Raw genomic sequence first — 27,644 nt, 5'->3', positions numbered from 1 at the left:
TTTTTATGTTTATTTTAAAAAAAATTAAATTTGAAGACCGAAATGTTCTTATATTCGACAAAATTAAACAGTTTTATTGATGAAAAATAAAAAATAATCATGCCACAATAATACTAGGATCAAAAGGGATGTTTTGAAAAAAAAAAAAAAAAAGTACTAAAAGTATAATGTTACATGTATATCTAGGACCAAAAATGAAATTAACTCATTAAAGGTATATAATCTAAATATTATTTTAGATTAGGGCTTACAATATAAAATAAACCTTGAAAAAAGTGCAATGATCATATTTGCTTAATTTTTCTTTTCGACTATATCAGTGAGCAAAACTTGGGAGGGGTGTGTAAACTGCAAGCTTAAGGTAACAACCAAATAACCACATTCTTGCGTAATTTAAATGGAAGGATTCAACAGAATACAAAACGGATGCTTAGTGTCGTGCTTTGCAGTAGCTTTCATTTACAAACAGAAGCATAAAACTACACAATTTGGTAGATGAGGTCAGCATGTTGGATTGTTGTCCAAGGATTCATCTGCTGAAGCAAGCACCAGCAACTGTGGTGGAACGTCAAAGTTTCCTTCCCTTCGTGCCTTTCTACGCTCGCGTTGTAATCTAAACGCCTCCCTCTTCCGTGCCCTGTAGCTGTTGGGGTTCTCTGGCTGTGCTATATGCGGATACACACTAACCTGTATGTATGGTCATGTACTTGTATTAGTATATACTATATAGCGTAATGTCCTGCTGCTAACCATAAACCATAAGCTGCAAGCAAAAACTAACCTTTTTCCTATCTGGACCAAACTTCTCAAATTTGACCAGTCCATCAATCAAGGAAAAGATTGTGTGATCCTTGCCAAGTCCAACATTCTTCCCTGGATGGAACTAATTGTACACAGAAGGTTAGGAGATTCTCAATATAAAAAAATTAAAAAAAATTAAAAAAAATCCTAACCTAAGCCAATGCATTTCCAAGATTTTAGAGAATGAAATTCTTGCAATTTCTTTAGCATAGCTTTCTCCAACAGATAAGACATTAGATATTACAGCTGATGAATAACACACTCCAGCAAACCCAAAAACTCAATATTGTTGTTTCTGTACACAATCAAGGCTTTGCAACTAGAGGTGCAAAATAAAGAAACTCAATCATATGTAGGTCTGTCTGACCCAGCTTCCATTTCCATGCACTATATGCACCAGAAGTTTAAGACGTGAAAATTCTTTATGAAGAGTAGCTCATTTCTTATCAGGGGAAAAAAGTGTTAAAAAAAACCTTCTGATCAATAGAAAGACTGTTCAAAATTTGATCTATATCAGGACTTTTCAGGTAAACCAAAGATTAAAATTAGTTTTTTTACGTCAGAACTTAAACAAATGCTTCCATAAACTATATATATATCTCTAGCATGAAGAATGATTTCAAAATTTTCCCCTGCTGCTTGCACTTGCACATTGCAAAGCAAAACCATCACTTATATCCTCCAGGCTCCAGTAGTATACTACTTAATTATAAATCAGTAATAAAAGGAACAACCATCCATTACCTCAATGGCTGCAATTCTCTGTTAACTACACCTCAAGAATACAGCCTATTAGGATAACAATTATTGAATTTCCAATAGGATAGGAGTGTCCAGGCTAGAATAAAATTTCTATTCTCATGTCATCTACAAAGATATTCTAGCTCTAGGGAAAAACCAAACTCAGTGCTTGCACAAACTAATGGAATCTGCAACTATGATTATCATGGGATTCAATTGCCAAAAGTGTAAATAAATTCTCCCTATAAATGAATTGGAAACTTGTAAAATATGTGGTTTAGTTGAAAAGCAGTAATGCTACTTAGACTGACAAAGAAGCATAAGCTGAATTAATGTTAATATATAGCATAATAAGTAAGAGAAAGTGATGATAAACGGGAAGAAAGGTGAAAACCTTGGTGCCTCGCTGGCGAACAATAATGGAGCCGGGCTTTGCGGCTTGATCACCAAAAATTTTGACACCGAGCCTTTGGCCAGGTGAGTCTCGGCCGTTCTTGGTACTTCCAGCCCCCTTCTTGTGCGCCGACTCAATTGTCAACGGCACCGGAGATTTCAACGGAAACGACACCGATATCTTATGGCCGACATGAACCGGAGCGAAGTCACCTCTGACGAAAGACGAGGAGGAGCTGGAATTTAAGGACAGTCCTTTGAAAGCTCCTACTAGATTGAAACTCATGACTGCGGCCGCCATTCTACGCTACAAAGCAAAGCAAACGGCAGTTTAGCACAAGGAAGGAAAGAGAATCATCGTAATTAGGGTTGGAGAATGGAGAAGAAGCTTACTCTGTGAAATGTAGCTCCCCGCTGCGCTGCTGTGCTGGTCGGAGTACAAACGCAGATTTAAAACCTTATCGGCTTATTTCGAGTTCGATGGAGGCTTATAGGCTTATGGGAGGGTAAAATTGTAAAAATCTCACAATTACCGGCCTCCCATTTTATGTGGTTAGTTATTTTTAATCTAATTTTTTATAATATTAAGTTTAGTATTAGTATACAAAATTTATATATATATTTACAAATTACATTAAAAGTACTATTAAACACAAAAAATTAAATTTAAAAATAATTAAAAAATATTTTAAATAAATAAATTGATTTAACCAATGAATAGTAAATAATATTAAAGAAAATAAATAAGAAAAAGTTGGTTTGACCAATGAATAATAAGTATGACTGATAAAATGAGATAGAAAGAGAATATTATTTCGAATTCGAGGCTTATACGCTTATTAGAGGGTGAAATTGTAAAAGTCTCACAATTATATTATTAAAAGTTGTGAAGAGTGGGATTGAACCTACGCTCTTTCGGACCAAAACTTTAATCTAGCACTTTAGACCAACTCAGTCATTTCCACCAGCTGATTGCTGATTTTATAACGTTTGATTCTCTTTTCATCTAAAATTCCAAACCCCTATCATATGGTCATGGATGTGAGTCAACAGTAGCAGTAGTTCAAACACAGATACTAAGCCTATACTAGCAAACTTTAGAGTTTAGAGTATAGATCATAAGAGCATCCTTATCAATGGAGTTTTTTCGCGGTAATTTAGAAGTTTTTGTAAGTGTGATTAGAAAAGAGAAAATGGGGTTAGAGGAAAAAAAATAAAACAAATCAAATTAATAATATATATACTCACGCACGGGTGAGCGCCTCTTCCTTTGCTTTAGTGGGACCCATTGATCTGCATTATCCCTTATTTTGCAGAAGCTTCTCCCCCTTTCTCTCTCCTCATTTTATATCCCTCTCTCATGCCATGTGGCACTAAGCTGACATTATCCGTAGAGATTTTTTTTTTTTTTGTTTTTTGGAAAAAGGTAAATAGTATATTAAGAAAGATCAAGGTCCACTGCATGTGCTAAAGAAAAGAAAGGGACCGTAAAACAGTCCAAATAATTAAATTTGTACAAGACCTCCCGAGCTAGGAAGTGAGCGACTGTTTAACAAATTAAAAGTTGAGATTATAAAAATTCCTAACTATTTCCTAAATGTCATTAATAATTAAATCAAAAGAAGTGACTGAACTTTGGTTTCCTTCAAACAATCACTTTCACTTTCAATTTGCACATTGTCCAACTTGAGTTCCTTGAACCATTTCAAAGCTTCCCTCCCGTACGCCTATAGCTTCAGCCTTGTCTGGTTTGTAGAGTCCACTCCAAGGTGCTTCTCTGGCAGCAATGAACATACCATCCAAGTTACACAATACAAATCCGAAACCCATTTTCGCAGCATCGACATTCATTTTAATCCATCTTGCAGGAGGCTTAATCTCTTGAACAGATCAGATGTAGCAGCCGTTGGAGTGTTTGCCTGTTGCCATTCATGGACCTGCATGTGTAGAGAGAACAGTATAATTTCAGACTTTCTGGTTCCTGGATGGCCTCCCAAAGTTTCCAACAAAGTTCATTCGAATGAACATAGGTGAATGGCTATTATTCTGGAATAGGTGAATGAGCAAAAGGAAAATCATTGTTAGGATAGGAAGTCATGGTTCCTCCCAAATATTGAGGAACAGATCTAATTAGAAACCCAATATCAGATATCAGTAGTGACATGACAAAACTAATTACTTTCCTGCTGATTGACCAAAGGCTTCCCTTTCACACACACTATCTGCAATACTTAAAAATCTTTCAACATTAGTTTGTGTGGAGGGACTATAACCTTAATCTGGCACCATACACCAACTCGGCCATCCATTTCATGGAGATGAGATAGCTTCCATTCAATACAAACCTCTGATCTATACCTGCTATTTCTTGCAACTTGTGCTGATTAATATTATGCATGCATTTCTTGAGCAAATTAAAGTACTGAGAATCCTACCCATTGCATGGGAATGCCAAAATACAAGTTAGGCACTACATTTTTTTCCTCATCATTCATCGGATCTCATCTAACTACAAATAGAGTGCTAAACTTAAAATAGAATCAGGCCTTAAGGAAACCAAATGGCTATTATTCTGGAATGCAACATTTTCAAAGTATTCCCCCTATCATATGAAAATGCGAAAGAAAAGTAGTAAGCCTAGCAGACTTATGAATAGAGTAGAGATCATTATTGAGGAAGAGAACTTTGCATGTTGCTTCTTGTTGAGAATAGTGTAATATATAGGAGAATTAAAGCATTGAACAATTTCTGCTGCCAAAGAAATCACAGGTAGGATTAGACTGAATCTCAATATCACTGCACACAATTAAGTTTGGCATTGTAATCTAGAAACAAAATTAATGTCTACTCATTCAAGCAGCTTTAATTTGTAGCCTTCCTTCATGCAAAATTGCAAACTAATTGCACCAAGAAAAAAATAATTTCCTAAATCTCATTTACAAATTCAGTGCCACATAAGCAACTAGATAAGTAATAAGCAAACACAGTTACTAGAAGAACAAGTTCATCAATAAGAAGAATACAGGGGCGGTTATCCTCTTTTCCACGCTCAGTTCCATTTGAGAATCTTTCATTTAAGAGCTTAAGAGCTTTCTTCCAACCAACTCTTTGTCCATTTAATGCTTCATAAATAACCTGAAAACCATATAATTTTACTTTAGAGAAAATGTTATATCACTTATTCCCTGGCATTGTAAGTTAGAATAAGCTAAAGTACTTACACTGTAAATATGTTCAGATGGAGTCAATTTTAGACCATTAATTTCTACAAAACAGTAAGGCTTAATACTTCCAGCATCTACCTCAGATTTGAGGTTCCTCATTACTGATAATACACTCATTGTCTGCAGTATGGCACAGATGGATAAAAGAAAGAGTTAAATCTGATCAAATAACCCTAATAGCTAGTAGAGCAATTCTATTGTAAGTACACTCCTAGATCTAAAGAATACCTTTCCTGTCCCGGGAACACCATGTATGTAAAGGCACTTCCCTAGGCATTGATCTTCACATATGGAACCTTTGATATATGCAGTTATCTCTTCCATTTATCTGCATAAAACAATGTTATATAAGTAATAATTATGTCGGAGATGTACAGCATGGAATTCATTCAAGTTGTGATCAAATATCAACATACTTAGTCCTACGAGGTAAAGACTTGGGGAGAGTTTCCAGTAGAAGTTTTGCTTTTGCTTTCTCAAGTTCTGTCAACTTGTGGGATCTTACATGTTCTGGTAATTTCTTTGCTCCTATTTTTTGAAGTCCTAAAATTCTCCCCTTTTGTGAATTCTACAGTAATGATAGAGGAGCAATTAGTCTTCTTCTTTGGGCTATATAAATGCAAGCATACCGCGGCCAATGGATGAGTTGGTAATTGTCTTCTATTCAATAAATTATGATTATTCTCCTCTTCATATTCTACATCATATTCACTATCTGAGCTAGAAGCTTCAGCAGAATTCCACTCCCTATCACTCTCAGCTTCCTCACAATCCTATTGCATACATAAGAATCTTAATTACAGCAAAATTCAAGCCAATATTGATATGATATTATCTTAATAAACATTTGTTTTATGAGATCTTACCTCTTCACCATCATCAATGTCTGCAATACACTTGAAACTATGCCAGTGTATATCATATTCATATTTTCATAGGAAAACGTCATCTCCTCCATTGTTTGCCTTGGAAAATTATTTTGGAGTCATAATGTAGCAATGTCTGATGATAGATTCCATCTACAGAAGAGAATCATTAGAAGAAAGGTACCAAAATAACGGAAAAGTGGGATAAAGGGTGTGTGGAGAGTGGGATTTGAAGCCACGCCCTTTCGGACCAGAACCTTAATCTGGCGCCTTAGACCAACTCGGCCATCTCCACTTGCTGATTGACTATTTGTAGTTTAGGTTATATAAAGACTGATACTGTGTTAATATCATGTTAGTTCTTGACACATATTTGAGTATTTGAAAACCAGTACCACAAAATCAATGGATATGAGCATATATTTATTTAAAATGTAGAGCTAAACTTACCATTCCAAATGAAAGAGCACCTGATAATTCCAGTTCACCTGCAAGAATGCATACTTTGCTGCCTTGTGCAACCTAGTCTGAAGGTGATAGAGATAACCTCCATCCAAAAGCATCCATTGTGTTGTCCAACAAAAATATCATTATCAATGCCTCATTGTCAAAGTTTCCTTCTCCACCAGATGGTTAAAGCTACAAAATATGCTAAATGCTAGTAAGAAGAAAGCAGACACAACACAGCTTGGGATCTACTTACAATGCAGGAAGTTAGGAATTAGGAGTCCTGGGAAAGTTGTGCATGCACTTAGAAAGGCACATCTGTTCCTTACAATTCTCAAAGAACCTGTACCGGTAATTTCTTGCAACTTGTGTTGAATATGCATGCATTTCTTGATCTCTGGACATTTAATATAGAACGCAATGAATGAGGTAAAGAGTGCATGAATAATTGAAAAAGAAATATGCATTTTTCTTGATTGTTTGTCTGATATAACAAGAAATAAAGCACTTAAAAGTAGTGAGCCTAGCAGAGTTTAGAATAAAGTAGAGATCATAATTGAGGAAGACAAGAGGATTAGAGTATTAGACCGAATGAGCACACCTCCATTGTTACTTCTATGCTATTGTGTCAGGGGCAACAGGTTCCTGCAAATGTCAACATTCAATTATCAAATTCCTCTGCTAAAATACATCCCAGATTGAAACATAATAAAATAGCAATATGAAGTCTAAACTTCTCTGATAAACCCACCTTGTCCAAACATGCCTACCATCAAATTCAAATTACTAATCTAGGTTTCACTGCACACAAGTTTGGCATTGTAATCTAGAAACAAATACATGATTCCACAAATCTCACTTACAAATGCAGCACCACATATGCCACTGGATAATTAATAAAACACAGGAAGCTTGAAGCTAACAGGCTACTAAGAATGAATGAAATAATAATACTCATTCGCAATAAGCAAAAAGACATTTTACCTCTTACCCTTTCACAGCACCTGCAACACTTTCAAATTTATCAAATTAACAATTTTCCATGGATGGGATTTCCTTGCTTCAAATTGCAGTGGTAAAACCAACTTTCAGATTTTTTTTTTTAAATGAACAAGAAATCTACAATGTAAGAAAGATTTCGTATGAAAATTATACTTTATAGAAATAAATGAAAAACATTACAGACACTAGACAAAATACGAATCATTTTTTGTGCTTTTAGTTGACTTACAAACAAGGTAAGAGACAACAAATAATTAAACTATCTAAATTAGAAGTCTTCATCCAACTTGAACACGTGGGAAGTCACCATTACCATTCAGGCTAGACATGACAGCTACCTTCTGCTATTCTCCAACTCTCTTCTCAAAGAAATTGGTTTTCCCCTGTAAGCTGATCAGCTCCATCCAATCAAACGGATTCTGGACATTGTACATTTTACTGTATCCCAAACCCCCTATCATATGGATGTGTGAGTGAACAATAGCAGTAGTTCAAAGACAGGTAGTGAGCCTATACTAGCAGACTTTAGAGTAGAGTAGAGTAGAGATCATAATTGAGGAAGAGATCTTAGGAACCCAATCTCAGATATCAGTACAGTGACAAAACTAATTAGTTTCCTGCTAATTGACCAAAGGCAGAAAGAGGCAGTAGACAGTTTCTGCAAAGTACTGTATCCCATATGCATGCATGCATTTCTTGAGCAAAGTACTGAGAATCCTACCCATGGGAATGCCAAAGTACAAGTTAGGCAGTACATTTTTTTCCTCATCATTCATCTGATCTGATCTAAGTGCTAAAGTTAAAATAGAATCAGGTCGCAAGAAAACCAAATGGATATTATTCTGGAATGCAACATTTTCAAAGTATTCCCCTATCATATGAAAATGTGGCTGAACACTTGAAAGAAAAGTAGTGCGCCTAGCAGACTTATGAATAGAGTAGAGAACTAGAGATCATTATTGAGGAAGAGAACTTTGCGTGTTGCTTCTTGTTGAGAATAGTGTAATATACTAATAAATAGGAGAATTAAAGAAGCATTTAACAGTTTCTGCTGCCAAAGAAATAACAGGATTAGACTGAATCTCAATATCACTGCACACAATTACGTTTGGCATTGTAATCTAGAAACAAAATTAATGTCTACTCATTCAAGCAGCTTTAATTTGTAGCCTTCCTTCATGCAAAATTGCACCAACAAATAGATGATAAGCAAACACAGGAAGCTTTAAGCTTCCAGGCTACTAAACAAAAAGACAGTGTTAAAAGTTGACAACCTTCCATAGATATAGATATTAGTTTCTGGTGCTTGGTTCTAATATATGGAGAATTGGGGTAAAGTTGTTGTGGAGAGTGGGATTTGAACCCACGCCCTTTCGGACCAGAACCTTAATCTGGCGCCTTAGACCAACTCGGCCATCTCCACATGACAATTATATTTCTGCAAGTTTAATATGGAAATCATAGAGATAGCTTCCGTTAAACAGAAGCCTATACCTGCTAGTTATTGCAACTTGTGCTGAATATGCATGCATTTCTTTAGCAAAGTACTGTGGATCTACTCATGGGAATGCCAGGATACAAGTTTAGTACTTTAGGTAGTGCATTTTTCCTAATCATTCATTTGATATAACTAGAAATAGAGTACTCAAGTTAAAATAGAATAGGCAAAGTATCCCTATCATATGAGAGTGTGAGTTAACAATTCAAAGAGAAGTAGTGAGCCTAGCAGACTTAAGAATAGAGTAGAGATCATAATTGAGGAAGAGAACATTGGTTGTTGCTTGTTGAGAAAATAAGCAACTAGAAGTCACAAGATTAGATTGAATTTCAATATGACTTATCTAGCATATCTATAGTAATTGTTTCACATAATATGTGGACGCTTAAATAATTGGGATAGGACTTAAACATGTGACTTTCTATTTGAAATGACAACAACAACAAGGTACTTGGCATTGTAATCTAGAAACAAAATAATGTACTCATTCAGGCTCACACCTTGTAGTCCTCCTTCATGCAAACTAAATTGCACCAAGAAATAGATGATTTCCTAAATCTCATTGACTAATACAGTGTCACATAAACTACTGGATAATTAATAAGACCAGGCTACTAAGAATGAATTAATAATACTCACTCATTCACAGTAAGCAAAAAAACATTATTTGGTAAAATTTTCAAGGACTAAAATAAATGAAACATGGAAAAGTTGGAATAAAAGGGAGTGTGGAATAAAAGGATAGCACCTCCATCATTAGCAATCCTAACTTCTATGCTAATGTATCAAAGGAATAGGTTCCTGCAAATGTCAACATTCAGTTATCAAATTCCTCTGGTAAAATAGATCCCAGAAGATTAGTCTGAAACATAATAAAATATCAATCTAAAGTCTAAACTTCTCTGATAAACCCACCTTTTCCAAACATGCCTACCATGAAATTCAAGTTACTAATTTCAGTTTTGCTGCACAAAAGTTTAGCATTGTAATCTAGAAACAAATTTTAATATCTACTCATTCAGTAAGCTATCAAAAACACAATATAGGGGTCTCTGAGGTTAGACACAGTTGAAATGTGGAGAGTGGGATTTGAACCCACGCCCTTTCGGACCAGAACCTTAATCTGGCGCCTTAGACCAACTCGGCCATCTCCACTTTCTGATCGACTTTCTTGTAGTGAGCCTAGCAGAGTTTAGAATAAAGTAGAGATCATTGAGGAAGACAAGAGGACTAGAGTATTAGACCGAATGAGCACACCTCCATTGTTACTTCTATGCTATTGTGTCAGAGCAACAGGTTCCTGCAAATGTCAACATTCAATTATCAAATTCCTCCTCTGCTAAAATACATCCCAGAAGATTAGATTGAAACATAATAAAATAGCAATATGAAGTCCAAACTTCTCTGATAAACCCACCTTGTCCAAACATGCCTACCATCAAATTCAAATTACTAATCTAGGTTTCACTGCACACAAGTTTGGCATTGTAATCTAGAAACAAATACACGATTCCACAAATCTCACTTACAAATGCAGCACCACATATGCCACTGGATAATTAATACTGTAAAACACAGGAAGCTTGAAGTTAACAGGCTACTAAGAATGAATGAAATAATAATAATACTCATTCACAATAGACATTATACCTCTTACCCTTTCACAGCACCTGCAACACTTTTAAATTCATCAAATAATTGCATTCCAAAGACTCCACAGCCCAGCATAAAATTACCAATTTTGCATGGATGGGATTTCCTTGCTTAAAAGTGCAGTGGCAAAACCAAAAAGTTGTTTGCCCTCCCTTCAGTTTTGTAAGGTTCAATAGAGACAAGATTTCATGTAATCAAGAGATCTCATATGATCATATCAAGGGGAAAAAAAAACAAAACAAAACAAAAAATTGAACAAGATATTTACAATGTAAGCAAGATTTCATATGAAAATTATACTTTATAGAAATAAATGAAAAACGTTACAGATACTAGACAATATACGAACCATTTTTTGTGCTTTTAGTTGACTTACGAAAAAAAGGTAAGAGAAAACAAATAATTAAACTATCTAAATTAGAAGTCTTCATCCAACTTGAACACATGGGTGTCTCCATTACCGTTCAGGCTAGACATGACAGCTGCCTTCTGATATTCTCCAACTCTCTTCTCAAAGAAATTGGTCTTCCCCTGTAAGCTGATCAGCTCCATCCAATCAAACGGATTCTGGACATTGTACACTTTACTGCATCCCAATGCACCTAGCAATCTATCAGCCACAAATTCTATGTATTGGCTCATCAGATCCCCATTCATCCCCACCAAAGCACAGGGAAGCGCGTCACACACGAATTCCCTCTCAATATCAACAGCTTCAACCACAAGTGACTTCACGCGCTCCTCGCTCAACTTCCTCCTCAGCAGCCCATAGAGCATGCACGCAAAATCGCAGTGCAAGCCCTCATCTCGCGAGATCAACTCATTCGAGAAGGACAACCCCGGCATCAAACCGCGCTTTTTCAGCCAGAATATAGCACAAAAACTCCCAGAGAAGAAGATCCCCTCAACACAAGCAAAGGCCAACAAACGCTCAGCGAATGATTCCGAGCCATCAATCCAACGGAGAGCCCACTTAGCCTTCTTCTCCACACAGGGCACAGTATCAATCGCGTGGAACAACCTATCCTTCTCTTCGGAATCCTTGATGTAAGTCTCCAACAGAAGACTGTACATCTCAGAGTGGATATTCTCGATGGCGATCTGGAATCCATAAAACGCACGCGCCTCCGCAATCTGGACCTCCTTCATGAACCGTCCGGCGAGATTCTCCAAAACGATGCCGTCGGAGGCGGCAAAAAAGGCAAGTACGTGCTTAATAAAGTGCTTCTCGTCGGAGGTTAGGGCTTCCCACTGACGGAGATCCTGAGAGAGATCGACCTCCTCCGCTGTCCAGAAAGACGCGACGGCTTTCTTATACATCTCCCATATTTGCGGGTACTCAATCGGGAACATACAGAACCGGTCCGGATTAGGGGCGAGGAGAGGCTCTTCTGGAATCGAAGGCATCTTTTCTTCAGCGAAATCGAATCTAGGGTTTGCTAGGGCTTTTGAGATGATGAAGAAGAGAAGAGATGGGCTTGGCGGTTGAGTAGATGGGAAGCGGTATTAATATAGGGGAAGAAAATGGTGGGATTTGAAAAAAAGCGGGGGATTTTGAAATTTTGCAGAGAAGCTTGCGGGAGAATGAACATAATTATTTAAATATTTTGATTTTTATGTTCTAATTTTCAAAAAAAAAATGTTCTAATTTCCCGCCAAAGAGGAAAAATCCAAATTTACCATTTTTACTGATTAATATACCTATTGTAGATCATATTATCATAATTAAAAATCATAATTTTTCCTAGCAAAAATAAATAGAAATTGCTTTATCTATGTCTCAAAACACCTACAAACTCCAAATTAAATATTTGTATAATTAAGTTAGAAGATGGGATAACCTCAACCAAGTTGACTAGACAAAGCAGTTGGCTTAGTAACCATAAGATTATAAGTTCATGTTTCTTGGTTTTAGCTGACCAATTATAGATAATATAGGTTAGTTATGCTCCTTGTAATTCTTTGTCAGATAATATCACAAGGTGGACTTCTTTTAGTGTACATTTTCAAGTAGTATTTGTGAATTCCCCCCGTACATCAAAATGAAATGTCAAAACTTGATATTTTAATTCAAATTAAAATGTTTTAATCGTTTTTTTTTCTCAAATTAATGTAAATATGAAAACATTCTTTTTTCTTTTTTCTGTTTTTTGGGCAGCTAATTTCAACTTATTTTGTATATGTTTTTTGGTCTTAATGACAATTTAATATTATGAATTCTGACAAAACGGGAAAAAAAAATTAGTAATTGTCAATGATAGTAAGAAAGTAGTGTAATTATATTATAATAATAATGTAAAAGCATAGTGGATGGTAAGTTAATTAATTTGGAGCGTATAGGGGAAGATTAGATAAAATATCCAAGTTTGAAAGATTCAAAAATCAAAACTGATTTCTCAAAAAACAAAAAAAAAAAATCAAAACTGAAAGCGAGGGGGGGTGCAAAAGCGTGGGAGGGAAGCTGAAAGCATGGGAAGAACGTGTGGAGCGAAAGGATAATGCGTGCAGCGTGCGTATGAGCAAAAGGATAAAGGGACCAGTATGATGTGGCAGCTATTACTGGGCTTTGGCCCAATTCTTTGTACGTATTTCGCTATTACATTAATTATACCTGGACCACTGAGTTTTAAATGAATGTGGGCTAAGGCTATCTTTAACCCATAAACTTCTCTCACTTTTTAAAATGGGGTCCACTTGTCTTCAAATTTCGTTCCTCTATATTTATACTTTTTGAATTCTATATTCACAATTTTAAAACTGAATATTCATAATTTGATCTCAATATACAAAATTACGGAACTCAATATTCACAATTTTTGAACCCTATGTTCACAATTTTTAAACTCTATATTCACAATTTTTGAATTTTTTATTCAAAATTACATAACTTTATATTCAAAATTTCATAACTCTATATTCACAATTTCATAACCCTATATCACAATTAAAAACTCTATATTTACAATTAAAAACTCTATATTTACAATTAAAGAACTCTATATTCAACAGTATAACACAAGTTTTGAATCTATATTCACGATTTTGAACTCTATATTCACAATTTTTTTAACTCTATATTCACAAAAAAAAAAAAAAAAACATTCGCTGAGGAAACGGTGCCATTAACGGCACCGTTATTCCAGACACGTGTTTTGGACATGGGTCCACCTTGCAATATAGACCCGGGTCCATAACATAAATTTGCCTTATTTTTAGACCAGTGTCCATAATGCAAGGTAAATCTTAGTCCATGGTATAATTTGTCAATTTTTGTACAATGGACCAAATTTCATATTGCATTGTAAATCATGATTTAAAATGACATCCAGATTATGTGATTGTAGTTAACCTATTATGTGTTTTTCAATTAATAAATTATGTTCCTACCACAATTAGCATATTATGTATAATTGTATATGCAATCAATATATTCGGTACATACAGATAATATTGGAAAAAATAACATAAAAATGACATTGTAAATGACTATTGTGTGGTATAAATATATGCAGGGTCCATATTCGATTTGGGTCAGGTTAAAGTAGATTTGGGTTCTTCATAGTGGGACGGATAAATTGATATATTATACGCTCAAAACGGATAATGGGTGAATGAGAAATTGATTCTCAAAGTAAACTCATTTGAGTTGGAAAATGAAGATGGAAATGTTTAAAAGTAGCATTTGTCCAACAATGGAAAAAAGAAGGGGATTTGCACCACTATATATACAAGACCCTTTGAGATGGATGTTGAATTGTATAACATAGNGGGGGGGGGGGGGGGGGGGGGGGGGGGGGGGGGGGGGGGGGGGGGGGGGGGGGGGGGGGGGGGGGGGGGGGGGGGGGGGGGGGGGGGGGGGGGGGGGGGGGGGGGGGGGGGGGGGGGGGGGGGGGGGGGGGGGGGGGGGGGGGGGGGGGGGGGGGGGGGGGGGGGGGGGGGCTTGACTTGTGTACATGGGTATGAATGTCGTTCGGAAAAGTGATTGGCCTTGCGGGCTATGCTATGTCAATCTTTTGAAAATACTTTTCAACTTTTTAGCCATTGTTTGAGTAGTAACTATTCGAACATTGACTATCCGAATTGTAACGGTTCGTAGCTGTACTACTCAGTTGTCTAAATGGTAGATTTTGACTCATCGTACCATTCGAAGTAGTTACCTTTTGAACTATTCACGTTTCGAACCATTCGAACCACTATTCAAAATATCATTATGAGTTTTAATTTTGATGTTACGAAATTAATTATGAATTAATTTCAATTTTTTAAATTTAGAATTAATTTCCAAAGTACTAGTTGTCCGTTATGAATGTTACACAAATTGATTTAATTTAAATATTAGTATAAATGTCAAGGTCAATGTTATTGAATTCAATCTCTCATATATATAGTAACTTTTTGTTGAGCAGGTGGAATTTTAAGAACATACAAGTCTATACTTTGCTCTAAGAAAAATAATAATAATAAAAACAAAAACAAAATCTCTGCTCATATAGCAAATAAAGTTTTAAAGGAGTGTTTTGCTCGACTCGTACTAAACTCAACATTTTGTTGCTTGTGCTTGTATTTTTTTCAATATCAAAATAATATTTTCATAGGATTATTTTGTTGCTTGTGCTTGTATTTTTTTCAATATCAAAATAATATTTTCATAGGATTATTTAACATATTATGTTTCTGTAGCTAATAAATTAAGTACATTCAATTAACATATTATGTACCTTTAATCTTTAATTTATTTATAGGTATATAATATGTTAATTGTAGGACATAATATATTACAGATATTACAAATATGTTAATTATAGACATTGTAATATCTTAATTATAGACATATAATCCAAATGTCGACAAGGGTTAATAATGCATGATGGACCTGATCCACTGTATAATTTGCCATCCATTCAACTCAAGTTTCAATTTTTAAAAATTGACCAAAATAATAATATTTTTTTTTCTCTTTTACACAATAATTGTAATAACAAGCATTTAACAAACGAACTTCAATGTGTACAGTCAAATTAATACAGATAGCTTAAAAAATGGTGGTTACGTGTGTGGAACGTGATTCACATACAAGCAGATAGTAAATTTCATAAGCTCAGCAAGAGCTGTAAGTGAACCCTAAAGCAAAAGATATTCAACAAGGTACTTATGCAGCAGCTAAAATTTCAAATTCAACAAAACAAATATAGAAAACAAAGATCAGCATTCTCAAGTGATAGGAATAAGAAAAATAAAATTACTGGTTATTGAGTCTATTCCGCAGGTCTGATAGAAGAAACTAAGACGATGCCATTACACGACCAAAACATGAGGAAAAAATTTCTGCCACTCCAGCAAGTATCCTATTATCCAGAACTTTTGGAGTATAGCTGAATTTGTTCTGCTTATCTCGGTGGAGGGGGAACCTGAGATTTCGCAAAGCCCACCCATGCAACGATGCCAACAGCAAGTATAATCCATCCAAAAATGTCATACTTAAGATCACTGCTCTTCTTGTTCTTTGCAGTCTGCTATTATAGATTATAGCATTTAGTACAGACAATAGAAGTGTAGTCATAAAGAAAAAGATAGATGATGACATCAAATCAAAGCAAATAAATAATGCCAGCACACAGCATTTCTTTCTCTCACATTATTGTGGATGCATGCCAATGCAAATAATGAACCAGAAAAAATCTGTCAATTTACATGTAACAGATATCTAGGATTATGCAAATGTAGGCTTGACTTTGTTTCCTTTTTGCTTTCTTTATTTCTTTTTGATAAGCAACTCTCTGTAATATGCTCTGTATTCAAAATTTTAAAAAATAAAAAATAAAATAGAGGCATAGATTGCAAAAAATAGCTTCCATCATTTTAAGGACATCAGAAAATATAAGTAAAGGAGTACAATCATAGCCAAATAGCACTGCCACAAAAGTAGCAGGCTAGGGGGAATGCTAAACTAACATTTGTCCTCTTATCAGCCAACAAATTGTTGCTAGAGAGCTAGACACTATAAACAGAAAGTACCCATCATTATTCATCCGACAATCATTCGAAAGAAGCAGACTAGGACAGGAAAAAAAAAATTATGATGCTAATAGAAATGGGTCAATTAAAAAAAGTTGCATATGATTGGAAAATAACTACAAAAGTAAAATGTCAAAAAATCACCTTTGTACTTGTAGATGTAGAAGGCCCTGGCCCCATTTGCCCCATAGCTTGTTGCATTGAACCATGCTTGTGGATCTCTGTGTGCAATTCAGGAGCCTATATACAAAAATGTCAAATAAGCCAACTCCTTGCTGATAAAAAATGAGCACTCTGTAGTTGAAAGCCACAAATTACTGATTAATATGTAATTTGGTGACCATAACACATATGCCATGCAGACATTTGGTGAACTTTTTCTTTAAATAAATTTTCAGGTTTTCAACAATAGAAAAAATATATGATTAATATGTAAAATTAACTGGAGTTTTGCATAACTGAGAAAAGGCAATCAGCTAGTGGGTTGAGGAAACTAAAAGAGAGAAAATGGTATAGAGGAATTTAAAGCCATCACTAAGAGGTAAGAGATATATATATTTTTTTAAAGAAGTTTTAAAAGGAATTATTATGATTAGAATCTGAATTTGCAAGTTTCAGAAACTATGACAAACCAGTCGAAGCTGTTTGGGAATCATTGGGTGATAATCTCTAACGCCAATACCATCTTTGGTATTCGAAAGAGAACAGCACCACATGATACTTTAAATGCAGTGGTAATCATTCATTGATACATCCACATCTATAGCAGCCAGAGTCCCAGAGAACACAGACTAACCTCTAAGAACTAGAATCATTGATCAATTTGCAAAAAAAAATGGATGAAGATTGGACCAGTGATGATTGATTGAGAAACAAGAACTAAGGAAATGATAGTGGGTAGGTTCTTACTTATGTTTAGAATTGATAGGTAGACCTCATTTGAACTTTGAAGTAATGCACAAGCATGTTTTATTGTGCAGTTGTGCTTTAAATAATGAAAAGACGTCAAGAAGGATTTCCGGGAATTCCTTTTGACTTCTTTTTGTATCTAAAAAGCCTTTGTTTTCAATGGGAAAAAACAAAAACAGAAACCAAGCATGCTCTCTTTCTTTTGTTTGCCAAAACAAAAAACAAATAACCAATGTAAGAGCAAAGAGAAGTCAAAACTATTTTGTCTTAAAGCAATATCAAAATGCAGCAACACAATAAATCGGAGATTTCTTCAGGTGTGTAGTTGTTATTGAGGGAAGACAAAATTATTATTATTATTTAAAAAAAAAAATAAAAGAAATAAAAAGGCTAAATGGTGATATTGGATGTGATACCTTAGCAGCAACTTCCAAAGATTTGCGGTAAAGATCATTCGCTGGATCCTGCAAGAAAAAATAAATAAATAAAGAAAGTACAGAGCTAGGTTTATATCAAAGTTAAATATGTGTGATGGCCAAAGATAGTCTGTGGAAATTACAGCTTCAACTGCACGCTCAAAACATTCAGTTGCTTTATCAAAATGAACCTTAGCTTCATCTTGATCAGGAGTCAAGAATGCATGAGATGTATGTGCATTTCCCAGACACCAAATAGCATCATGTTTTTGGGGATTGATGTCTAATGCCTCCTCCAACTTTGAAATAGAGTCTACAACATGAATTTCACCACAACAAAGACAAAAAATTAAACCTCATCAACTGACAATATTACATCTACCATATCTCTTCTAGGGAAATTAGAGGTCATTAAACAACAATTTTAAGAACATTAATCATCCATAAGTGGACACAGCTGCATTGATATGTTTTTTTTTCTCAGACAAATGAGCTAAAGAAGTTGCAAAGTTTTTTTTTTTTCCAATTATAAGTGACATCAATTTTTACACATGGATTCATTGATGAGAGGTATTTCCCAAATAGAGCCAATCACTTATCAGTTCTCACTAGTCACTACATCCCATTTTCCTTCTGTGCTAGCAAAAATATTTCTTCCACTTCATCAGCAACAAAATTTTGCAGTATCTTAAAAAAAAATCTAACTTTTACAGTGACTCATCATCCAACAATTCAGGCCCAAAAATATCCATTCTACGAATCACAAAAAAAAAAATATTAATAATAATACCGAGAATCATCTGTTTGGATTCAGGAACAGGCTGAAACTGTGACAACTCAAGTAACGCACCACCCCATCTCGTCAAGTTCTGCAATCACTCAATTAATCAAACTAATAATCCAGAAAATAGAATAAAAATCCAACTCCCGGCATCAGTGTAAAACGAAATTAAAATTTTGGAAAATTCATTTATATATATAGGATATACAGAAAGAGAGTACAGACATCGGCGTCAAGGGGATTCTTCTCGTAGGCGGCTTCGGCAGTCTTGCGAGCGTGCTCGAAGAAGAGAAGGCGATCGAACTCGCTTGACATCTCCATGTGGACTGAGACCTCCTTACTCACCGATCAAACAAAGTATTCGCTCCTTCGCCTTCGCTAGGGCTTCTGCTTCTTACTACTGTTGTCGTAACTGGGGCGGCGCCTTGCTTTCGCTCACTGTTCCTTTTTCTAAACAAATCCTAGCGGTGCGCGACTACTCCACGCCACGTGCCTATCACGTATAACGTCAAATTCTTCTCTAACAAAACTCTATGGGGCCTTTGGGAGGTGAGAATTAAGAAGAGAAAGAATTGTAATTTAGTGTAAAAGAGAATTGTAATTCGGTGTGAAAAAATAAAGTGATAATTTAAATTATATTCGTTTGATAGACATGAATATAATAATTGAGAATTTGAAGGAAATAAGTGAATAAATACTAAAACGTCCTTATATAATAATAATAAGAAGAATAATAAAATAGTCATTACCATTGAATTACAATTTCACAATGTGTGGAATTGCAATTCCTAGGGGCCCTAGGAATTGCAATTCCATAGTTTCAACCAAACCATGAAATTGTAATTTCAAGCAGTTGGTTAGGAATGGAATTACAAGTGTATAGGAAAAAATAATCTTGTTAATATCATTGAATTAGATTTCTAGTTGGCTCAAACTTTCTTCAGTCAAAATTATATTAAACGTGAGAATTATTTTTACGCCTCTTAAATTTCCAATAAAATTTGATCTTGGCTATCAAACGTCATCTAAATTTAAATTGTATGAAACGTACCATAAAATTTGACAGGAATATATGAAAAGAAAAACTATATACAGAAAGTTGAAAAGTTTGAGGTTGTAGGGTTGGATTTCAACTATTTATATTTGTGAAGGAAATGTTTACCAAAATCCTATCTAATATAGATCAGTATATAAAAGTTAATAAGTTTTTGAAGATTTATCGAGGAAACACTGCTTGATATCATCCTCTCATATAATTAGAGAAGGAATATCATGACTTGTATTACTATTTCTAGACTAGCTATCAACTGGAATGGGGAACCCCCAGAATGGTTCAGACCTGGCAGAGGAATCAGACAGGGAGACCCAATTTCCCCTTTACTATTTGTTTTATGCGTGGAAAGACTAAGGAACATTATTGATCATTTAGTAAATACTGGCTGTTAGAAAGGTATCAAGCTTTCTAGACACATCTCTCATCTCTTTTTTCTCATCTCTTTTTTTACAGATGATTTAATTTTATATGGGGAAGCCACTATGGAGTAGGCTAAAGTGATGAAAGAAAACGTGGATATTTTTTTTGCAAACATTCAGGACATAAAGTGAACTTCGAGAAATCATCTCGTTTCTTCTAAAAAAAATACCCCTGGCGACCTGCAACAAAGTATCACGAATACGATAGGAGTGCATAGGGTCAATGATATGGGCAAGTACCTTGGAATTTCCTCCATCCATAGGAGGCTAAAGAATGACTCGTTTGCATGGATCCTGGACAGAATACATACCAGGTTGGCTGGGTAGAGATCAAAGACGTTGTCTCTAGTTGGAAGGCAAGTGCTTGCCTAGTCGATTTTATCTTCTATCCCTTATTATACCATGCAGTGTACATTGATCCCGGCTAGGGTTTGCTCCGCTATTAAAAGGACTATCCAAAATTTCCTCTAGGGTAGTTCCAGTGAGAAAAGAAAATGTTACTTAGTTAATTGGGAGACGGTTACAAGACAAAAAGCTGGTGGAGGGCTGGGAATTAGAAAACTTGAAGAAATGAATCAGGCATTCCTTGCAAAACTTGGCTGGAGACTCTTGCAGAACGAAGACTCTTTATGGTCCCAAGTGTTTAAGGCAAAATATACGATCTCTTGCTCTGTCTGCTCTTCATAGATGCCCATAAACAGCATGTCCAAAGCTTGGAGAGGTATCCTCAAAATCTCTCATATCCTTCGCAAAGGGGTGAGGAAACTTATTAGGAATGGAGAGAATACTTTGTCCTGGACTAATATTTGGCTTGGCGACCTGCCTCTTATAAAGACTACCACCACCTCTATCCCTAGGGTTGTTTAATTGGTTAACCGAAGTTTTTAAAATTTTACCGATAACCGAATCGAACTTTGTATTACCGAATTAACTGAACAGAAGTTTTGTTCGATTAACCAAACTTTTTAAGCTAAAGTTTTAAATCCTAAAAAAAATACCTATAATAATAAATCAAATTAATATAATACATATACTAATAAATCTATAAGAAAATATACAAAAACAATACCATAACAACACTACACATTTAAAAGGATTTTACATATTAGATTTTATATATATATATATATATATCTATTTTTTTTTTTTAAAAAAAACACCCTTTAACCATTAATAGAACCGAAAAAGTTCGATTAAAAACAGTTAACTGAAATTTGTAGATTCAGTCGGTTAACTGAAAATTTTCTGAAATTTGCACACCCCTACATATCCCGACAGCGGAACTATCAAGGCCAGTAACCTCTTATTGGAGTCGTGGCATGGGGTCGGACTAGCCTTAGCTCGATGAGCTCCTCAGCATGGGGAAATGAACCGTTAGTGTCGTTCTCTGTGAGTTCAGCCTATGACTTAGCTACCAGGATTGGTAGAAGCTGCAAAATGGAATAGTATATGGAAGCTAAAGATTCCTAATCGCATCCGGTTATTCATTTGGCTTGTTAGGCATGGCAAAATTATGACTAACAGCTTTAGGATGAGGCGAGGTCTGACTGAAGGTGGCAACTACTGGCTATACACAGAAAAGGAAGAGGATATTGACCATGTCTTACGTAAGTGCTCTAAAGCTAATGAAATCTGGAGGGCCATCTCCCCCACTATGCATGCTAGATCAAGGTTCCTCCCATTCAAGGAATGGCTTGACTGGTGCGGACAAAAGTCACGACAGAGCTCCTCAAAGTGACAGCATCCTGTTTGTAGTGACAATCTGGTGGCTTTAGAAATGGAGGAATGGGGTCGTCTTTAACAACAACTTCAAGCCCATCCAGTTTAAGATCGATTGAATCAAGTCTCAATATGAGGAAATCAATATGGCTTTTGAAAGGGCTAAGGGCCACAAATTGCAAAGGGAGGTAACCACTTGAAACAGCTTTGTTGGTCTAAACCACACGAGGGATATGTCAAAGTGAATGTCGATGGTTTTGCATGCTAGACTACCAACAAAATAGGGTGTGGTGGGGTAATCCGAAACTGCTATAGGCAATGGGTTCATGGTTTTGTATATCATTGGCACTGGCACCCTGATGGAGGCTGAAGCCTGGGCTCTCTTGAGGGGTATTCTACTGATTAATTTCCTTGGTCTTAAAAAAGTCAAGTTTGAATGCAACTGAAGTGATATTGTCAAGGGCATCTCCAACGAAACCATGCCTAGCAACGTGGTGGGCAACCTCTTGATATCATGTAAAAACAAATTGCGGCATTGTGAGGATTGGCAGGTCTCATTGATCGCTAGAGAGCAGAACAACTTGGCGAATGAGTACATTTGTAGAGGCATGTACTTGGCAACACTATCCAAGAATAACCCAAGAGGCATGTGTATTCTCGACACCCCCCTACAGCAGAAGTAGCCGGCGCTTTTGAAGATGACAGGAATAGCATACCTGTTTGGCGACAAGTCTCTTCCTCTGAATAGAATGTTTGTAGGCTTTTTTGGGTCTTGCCCTTCCATTTAGAAATTAAAAAAAAAAAAAAAGAAAAAAGAAAGAAGTCTAGATCGAATACCACCAAACTTTTAAAGTCATTAAAAGTCTTCAAAAGTTTATCTTGATTATATTGAATGCATCCCCTATATTTATACGTGATTTTTAACCCGAGCAAAAAAAAAAAAAAGAAGATAAATACACAATTGAGTACATTTGTAGATTCGCAATCACCCGAGAAAAAGAAAATCATATCTCCCTTAGGTAAGATTTACTTTCTTTGATATCATGGAATTAGATTCACATCGATCCAAACTTTACTAAGTCAAAAATTACACATGAGAATAGTTTTTCGATCTTTTAAATTCTGAAAAAGTTTCAACTTTCATGACTACCAAACGCCCCTTTAAAGCTATATATACAATGAGAATTTTTGTCTCTTAGTTGTGTCCATTGAGAATAGAGCTCATTGGTTAGTATTAGTTGTACAAGTATGATTTAATACTCCTAAACTTCTGTATACTAAAACCACGATCCTTACTACGTAGGTTGTTGGATTGCTTGACATGTTTCTCATGCAAGCTTATTTTGTATGTATATTAATGACTCAAGCCGCCATGCACTTAGCTACCAATATGTTGGAAATTACATTAGGTATCATAACCCTGTTGGGAAATATAGGCAACGTCAACTAATCCTAACACTCTTTAGGAAAATGATAACAACTAAAACAGAAAATGAAGTCTGTGCCGTGTTAAAATAACACTGCCTTAAAAGTGTTATTTGCCCGGTAACGATGTAGTTAGGATCCCGACATGCTTCCGACAGGTTACACAGACTAGCTGCGCTAAGCTTATACCAACTATAGCGCAAACGAACCTCACTTTGCTCAGACAATGGGACAGAGGAATTAAAAAATGAGGAAGAGAGCTTTGGTGTGTACTTGAACAATCAAGAACACTAAATTTATAAGCATGCAACTTTAATTATAACCACACATATTAACTCAAAAGGAGGAGTTTATATCTTGAATATTTTCATTCCAAACCTCACATACAGTATGTGGACAGGAATCACTTTGACCCAACAAATTAGGGAAAGATCAAACAATTTTGGCCTACTAGTTTGAACGGATTTTCCAACAATCCCCCACACGTTCAAAGTAGAAGGTTAGAAAGAATAGTGCCTAAGAAATAGGATAAACGAGCTAATCTTAATATCAGTGTTTAAACTTGAATTGATATGTAGTTACATTGAGTAATTTTCTTTCCCTAGAGTGATATGAATCTTGAACTCATCTGTTAGACAAATTTTGAACTTAAGACACACATCAACTCTAAAATGCAGGTTCTATGAAAGTCAAACTCTTTGACTGCTTATGATGAAACCTTAATATTCAAGTCTGTTGTGTCTATCTCAATATAGACCTTCAACCTTGTCAAGTCTATCTCAACATAGACATTTTAACAATGTCAAGTCTATCTCAATATAGACATTTAACTCTGTCAAGTCTATCTCAATATAGACATTTAACTCTGTCTATCTCAGTATAGACCACCTTTAAAGGCTACAGAGTAGTTAAAGACATAAATCTGGTAGTTCACTAAGAACATCATGCTTCTCATATATTTTTACTCAATTGGACATCCAGATGCCCATGAGTGCTCTAGAAAGATAGCTCATTATCTTTCAGAAAAGGTGATAAACTAACCCAACGGGGTAGTTCAAGTGACAAGTGAGCTCTCTTTGTGGGGAGGAATTTCGAGAGAACCCGGGTTCAATTCTCACAAGTGACGATTCCCCCTAGTAAATTTACCATAAAAATCATTAAGAGCATTTTATGCTCACTCTCTCAATTATTAAGCCCATCTCATAGGGTTATAAATTCATTAAGAGTCACCAGTACATAGATCATTGGAATGACCAATTAGTGTACTAATTTGTATTTTTTTTCCATGACTTTGTTTGACCACACAAGTGGGATCCACCATGAATTCATCACCTCTTGGGATTTAAGTCATTCCATCAACAATTCAATGATTAATCTCATAACTATTAAAATAAGCCGATCATCTCCATCAAACTTACGTACACTTTGATGAGTACTTTATTTACTCATAAATAATACCCTATAGATTTTCATGCTTAACATAAAACATTCTCTTTTACCGTTATTCTCGGTAAGGTAAAGAGACTTACAGAAAATAAATATAAAGAGCTGATTACCCCCACAATGCAATGATTACAAGTATTCCTCTCAAAAGTACTTGGTATCTTACTGAGATTGATCTTTGGTGCCCAACATTGGCTCCTTAGCAGATCGACCTATGCAAGCTTTATAACAACCCTGCACTTGGTTAATACACTCTCAATAGTGGAATATATTTCAACCAAATTGGTAACCTCAAACCACTAAGGTTTCCCTTTATAAAGAAATCATGGATCTTCAAGATGTCCCAATTAAGATTTTAAATCATATATACAAATGGTCATTACCAGTAAGCCACAAAGATAATGTTGTTTGCATGTTGCATGTTGCTTCAAGTTGAACAACGCAATCATAAATGTTACATACTTTCTTGAAAAAAGTAGATCTCATACTCAAATTCAAATTGGCATTTATTAGAGAAAGATTTATCTACATAAATTTCATCAAGATGAAATTCAACATCTATTACTTTAGCATTCAAAGTTACGTTATTCCAACTTTACAATTTTTCCTTTACTACATAACTCATATATAGCATTGGTATAATGCAAATCAGTACACATTTAAATTTATTCTTAAGAGAATACATAGTACCATTTTGTTAATAAAAAGGTAGTTTAAATCAACTTAAGCAATGCCAATTACAAAGCTTCGATAGCATGTGAAAGCCAATCTCATTTCAGGTGAGGTTCAAGTAGCGCTTCAACTAGCCTGCATGACCAACACCCTACTTCTTAAAAACTCTCAGGTCGAGTGGTGAAACCAAAGTTTACTTAAAAACCACATTCTTAGATAGAGCATTCAAGAATGATGACTTTTCCATGCTACCAACACAAGGTGAAAAGTCTTTGATATATGCTTATCATGTTTGGCAAACAGTCTCAGTACACAATTCAAATATTTCAAACTATGTGACTGTATCTCATCAAACAGTTCACTTATCTTTGTGCACGCCACTATTAATTGTGTCTATTAATATGCAACAATGTCATTACCATTCAACAAATTGAAATGATAAGCACTAAATAGGCATTTAAAATTTACACAAATCAACTATTATTTAGTACTAATAATATCTCATTTTATGCGAGCTCTTAGAAACTAGAGCAAATAAGACTTACTCAAAATAACTACTAAATAAGGAGATGATATACTCATCTTGCTCAGTAAGATTGACCTCTATGAATTTTACCCTTGCGATGATAGCACTGGTATGTTCGGTGTCCATGATTATCGCACACGAAACAGCCTCCTTTGAGTTTCTTAACTTTTCCACTCTTTTTGTTGTTGTTATTTCTGACACTTTGATTTCCAGCATCATTGGCACCATACTTTTCTGACAGCATTTTCCAAATAACTCTTGCCGAGTCTTGTTTAACATAAATGTCAAACAATTTGTCATTCATTTGTGATAAAAGGTATCCTCTAGCTACCATATTGTCACATGTAAATTGCACCAGAGTTATACCCAGTTCTTGATCATGAGTATAATCCGGTTCAGGACTGATTTCTCTTGGTTCTTGAAAGGGGGACCTTAGCTGAGCAGGTTCGAGGGGATCACAGAACAACACATAGACTAGTTCCAGTTGTTCAAAGAGTATAAGTATTCTTTGTGTCCACCGCTTGTAATTATTCCCATCTAGGGCAGTTATCTTGGATAGATCGGGTATGACAGAAGGAGCCATCGCTCCGAAGGTTTACTATTGCTCAAATAATGCTTTTAACTGTTGGGAAACAGAGGCAACGTCAACTAATCCTGACACTCTTTAGGAAAAAGCAGAAAATGAAGTCTGTGTTGTGTTAAAATAAAACTGCTTTAAAAGCGTTATTTACCCGATAACGGTGTAGTCAAGGATCTCGGCACGTTCTGACAAGTTACACAGACTAGTTGTGCTAAACTTACACCAACTATAGCGCAGGTGAACCTTACTTTGTTCAGACAATTGGACAGAGGAATTAAAAAAAAGGAGGAAGAGAGCTTTTGTTTGGTGTGAACAATCAAGAGCACTGAATTTATAAGCATGCAGCTTTAATTATAACCACACATATTAACTTAACAGGAGGAGTTTATATCTTGAATATTTCCATTCCAAAACTCACATACAGTATGTGGACGGGAATCACTTTGACCTAACAAATTAGGGAAAGAGAAAACAATTTTGGCCTACTAGTTTGAACAGATTTTCCAACAAACCTCAACAAATTGCTAAAGTTAATTACAATATGAATACCAATGATTGCATGAGCACTTAAACCATTAAGACCAACTATTTGTATGATTGAAAATTTGAAATATGTCTATTAACTACATATAATGAAGTGCCAAAGGCCTTGTGGTCAAGTGGCATGAAGTGATTCTCTCAAGTGGGAGGTCATGTGTTCGAGCCTCAGTGGGGGCAATGTTGACTTTGTTGGGCTTCAGTAGACACTTTTTGTTTCCTTGTACTAAAGCCACAATCCTCCCTGTACTAGTTACATGATGTGTGTCTCGAGCATGCTTATTTTGTATATATATTAATAGAGGCATGGTGACTACACAAATTGACTACATATTATGTTAAAAATAAATAAATATTTCATGTCAGGGCCTAGTCTAAATATCATAACACCAATAATTAGTCAAAATCACAATGTAGATAGATGCCAATAATTGCATGACAATTTAAATATCATAACACCAATAATTAGTCAAAATCACAATGTAGATAGATGTCAATAATTGCATGACAATTTAAGCACTAA

The 27,644-nt window shown here is 35.4% G+C and overlaps 5 protein-coding genes and 4 non-coding genes across 13 annotated transcripts; all 9 read right to left on the bottom strand.

Annotated features, from left to right (window-relative positions):
- Positions 1-356: 356 nt before the first annotated feature.
- On the bottom strand, positions 357-2,398 carry LOC116021666 (50S ribosomal protein L27, chloroplastic). Of its 2 annotated transcripts, none has more exons than XM_031262127.1 (4): positions 2,329-2,398; positions 1,937-2,242; positions 782-883; positions 357-687 (listed from the first exon to the last, which is right to left on the bottom strand). In XM_031262127.1, exons 2-4 carry the CDS (start codon positions 2,234-2,236, stop codon positions 502-504), a joined length of 588 nt encoding a protein of 195 aa, XP_031117987.1. In that variant the 5' UTR covers positions 2,237-2,242; positions 2,329-2,398; the 3' UTR covers positions 357-501. The 2 variants fall into 2 exon arrangements, with proteins under 2 accessions (XP_031117987.1, XP_031117988.1); XM_031262128.1 differs by having other exon boundaries at positions 1,937-2,237; positions 2,329-2,392.
- A 2,289-nt stretch (positions 2,399-4,687) lies between these two features.
- Positions 4,688-6,558, bottom strand: LOC116021714 (origin of replication complex subunit 1B-like). Its single transcript, XM_031262179.1, has 5 exons — positions 6,476-6,558; positions 6,026-6,178; positions 5,388-5,487; positions 5,157-5,279; positions 4,688-5,070 (listed from the first exon to the last, which is right to left on the bottom strand). Exons 3-5 carry the CDS (start codon positions 5,481-5,483, stop codon positions 4,861-4,863), a joined length of 429 nt encoding a protein of 142 aa, XP_031118039.1. The 5' UTR covers positions 5,484-5,487; positions 6,026-6,178; positions 6,476-6,558; the 3' UTR covers positions 4,688-4,860.
- LOC116023855 lies at positions 6,041-6,118 on the bottom strand. Its single transcript, XR_004099446.1, has one exon. It is a non-coding gene; the product is annotated as a small nucleolar RNA snoR28 (small nucleolar RNA).
- TRNAL-AAG lies at positions 6,240-6,320 on the bottom strand. Its single transcript has one exon. It is a non-coding gene; the product is annotated as a tRNA-Leu (tRNA).
- Positions 6,559-8,816: 2,258 nt separating the features above from the next.
- Positions 8,817-8,897, bottom strand: TRNAL-AAG. The gene has a single exon. It is a non-coding gene; the product is annotated as a tRNA-Leu (tRNA).
- Positions 8,898-10,046: 1,149 nt separating this feature from the next.
- Positions 10,047-10,127, bottom strand: TRNAL-AAG. Its single transcript has one exon. It is a non-coding gene; the product is annotated as a tRNA-Leu (tRNA).
- Positions 10,128-10,906: 779 nt separating this feature from the next.
- LOC116021836 (ribonucleoside-diphosphate reductase small chain) lies at positions 10,907-12,133 on the bottom strand. Its single transcript, XM_031262322.1, has one exon. It carries the CDS (start codon positions 12,030-12,032, stop codon positions 11,043-11,045), a length of 990 nt encoding a protein of 329 aa, XP_031118182.1. The 5' UTR covers positions 12,033-12,133; the 3' UTR covers positions 10,907-11,042.
- Positions 12,134-15,690: 3,557 nt separating this feature from the next.
- LOC116023323 (mitochondrial import receptor subunit TOM20-like) lies at positions 15,691-19,199 on the bottom strand. 2 transcript variants are annotated; one of them, XM_031264312.1, is made up of 6 exons: positions 18,972-19,199; positions 18,756-18,834; positions 18,109-18,278; positions 17,966-18,013; positions 16,785-16,880; positions 15,691-16,138 (listed from the first exon to the last, which is right to left on the bottom strand). In XM_031264312.1, the coding sequence occupies exons 1-6, from the start codon at positions 19,065-19,067 to the stop codon at positions 16,013-16,015; spliced, it is 615 nt and encodes a 204-aa protein (XP_031120172.1). In that variant the 5' UTR covers positions 19,068-19,199; the 3' UTR covers positions 15,691-16,012. The 2 variants fall into 2 exon arrangements, with proteins under 2 accessions (XP_031120172.1, XP_031120173.1); XM_031264313.1 differs by having other exon boundaries at positions 15,691-16,135; positions 18,972-19,197.
- Positions 19,200-24,767: 5,568 nt separating this feature from the next.
- LOC116021558 lies at positions 24,768-26,853 on the bottom strand. Of its 3 annotated transcripts, none has more exons than XM_031261989.1 (2): positions 26,080-26,853; positions 24,768-25,040 (listed from the first exon to the last, which is right to left on the bottom strand). In XM_031261989.1, exons 1-2 carry the CDS (start codon positions 26,585-26,587, stop codon positions 25,030-25,032), a joined length of 519 nt encoding a protein of 172 aa, XP_031117849.1. In that variant the 5' UTR covers positions 26,588-26,853; the 3' UTR covers positions 24,768-25,029. The 3 variants fall into 3 exon arrangements, with proteins under 3 accessions (XP_031117849.1, XP_031117850.1, XP_031117848.1); XM_031261990.1 differs by having other exon boundaries at positions 26,095-26,853; XM_031261988.1 differs by lacking the exon at positions 24,768-25,040 and having other exon boundaries at positions 25,871-26,626; positions 26,736-26,853.
- Positions 26,854-27,644: the final 791 nt, after the last annotated feature.

This window comes from Ipomoea triloba, chromosome 6 (genome assembly GCF_003576645.1).
Source record: "Ipomoea triloba cultivar NCNSP0323 chromosome 6, ASM357664v1".
NCBI classification, from domain to species: domain Eukaryota; kingdom Viridiplantae; phylum Streptophyta; class Magnoliopsida; order Solanales; family Convolvulaceae; genus Ipomoea; species Ipomoea triloba.
Note: the sequence above shows the minus strand (reverse complement) of the source record. Positions and strands in the feature narration are given on the sequence as shown.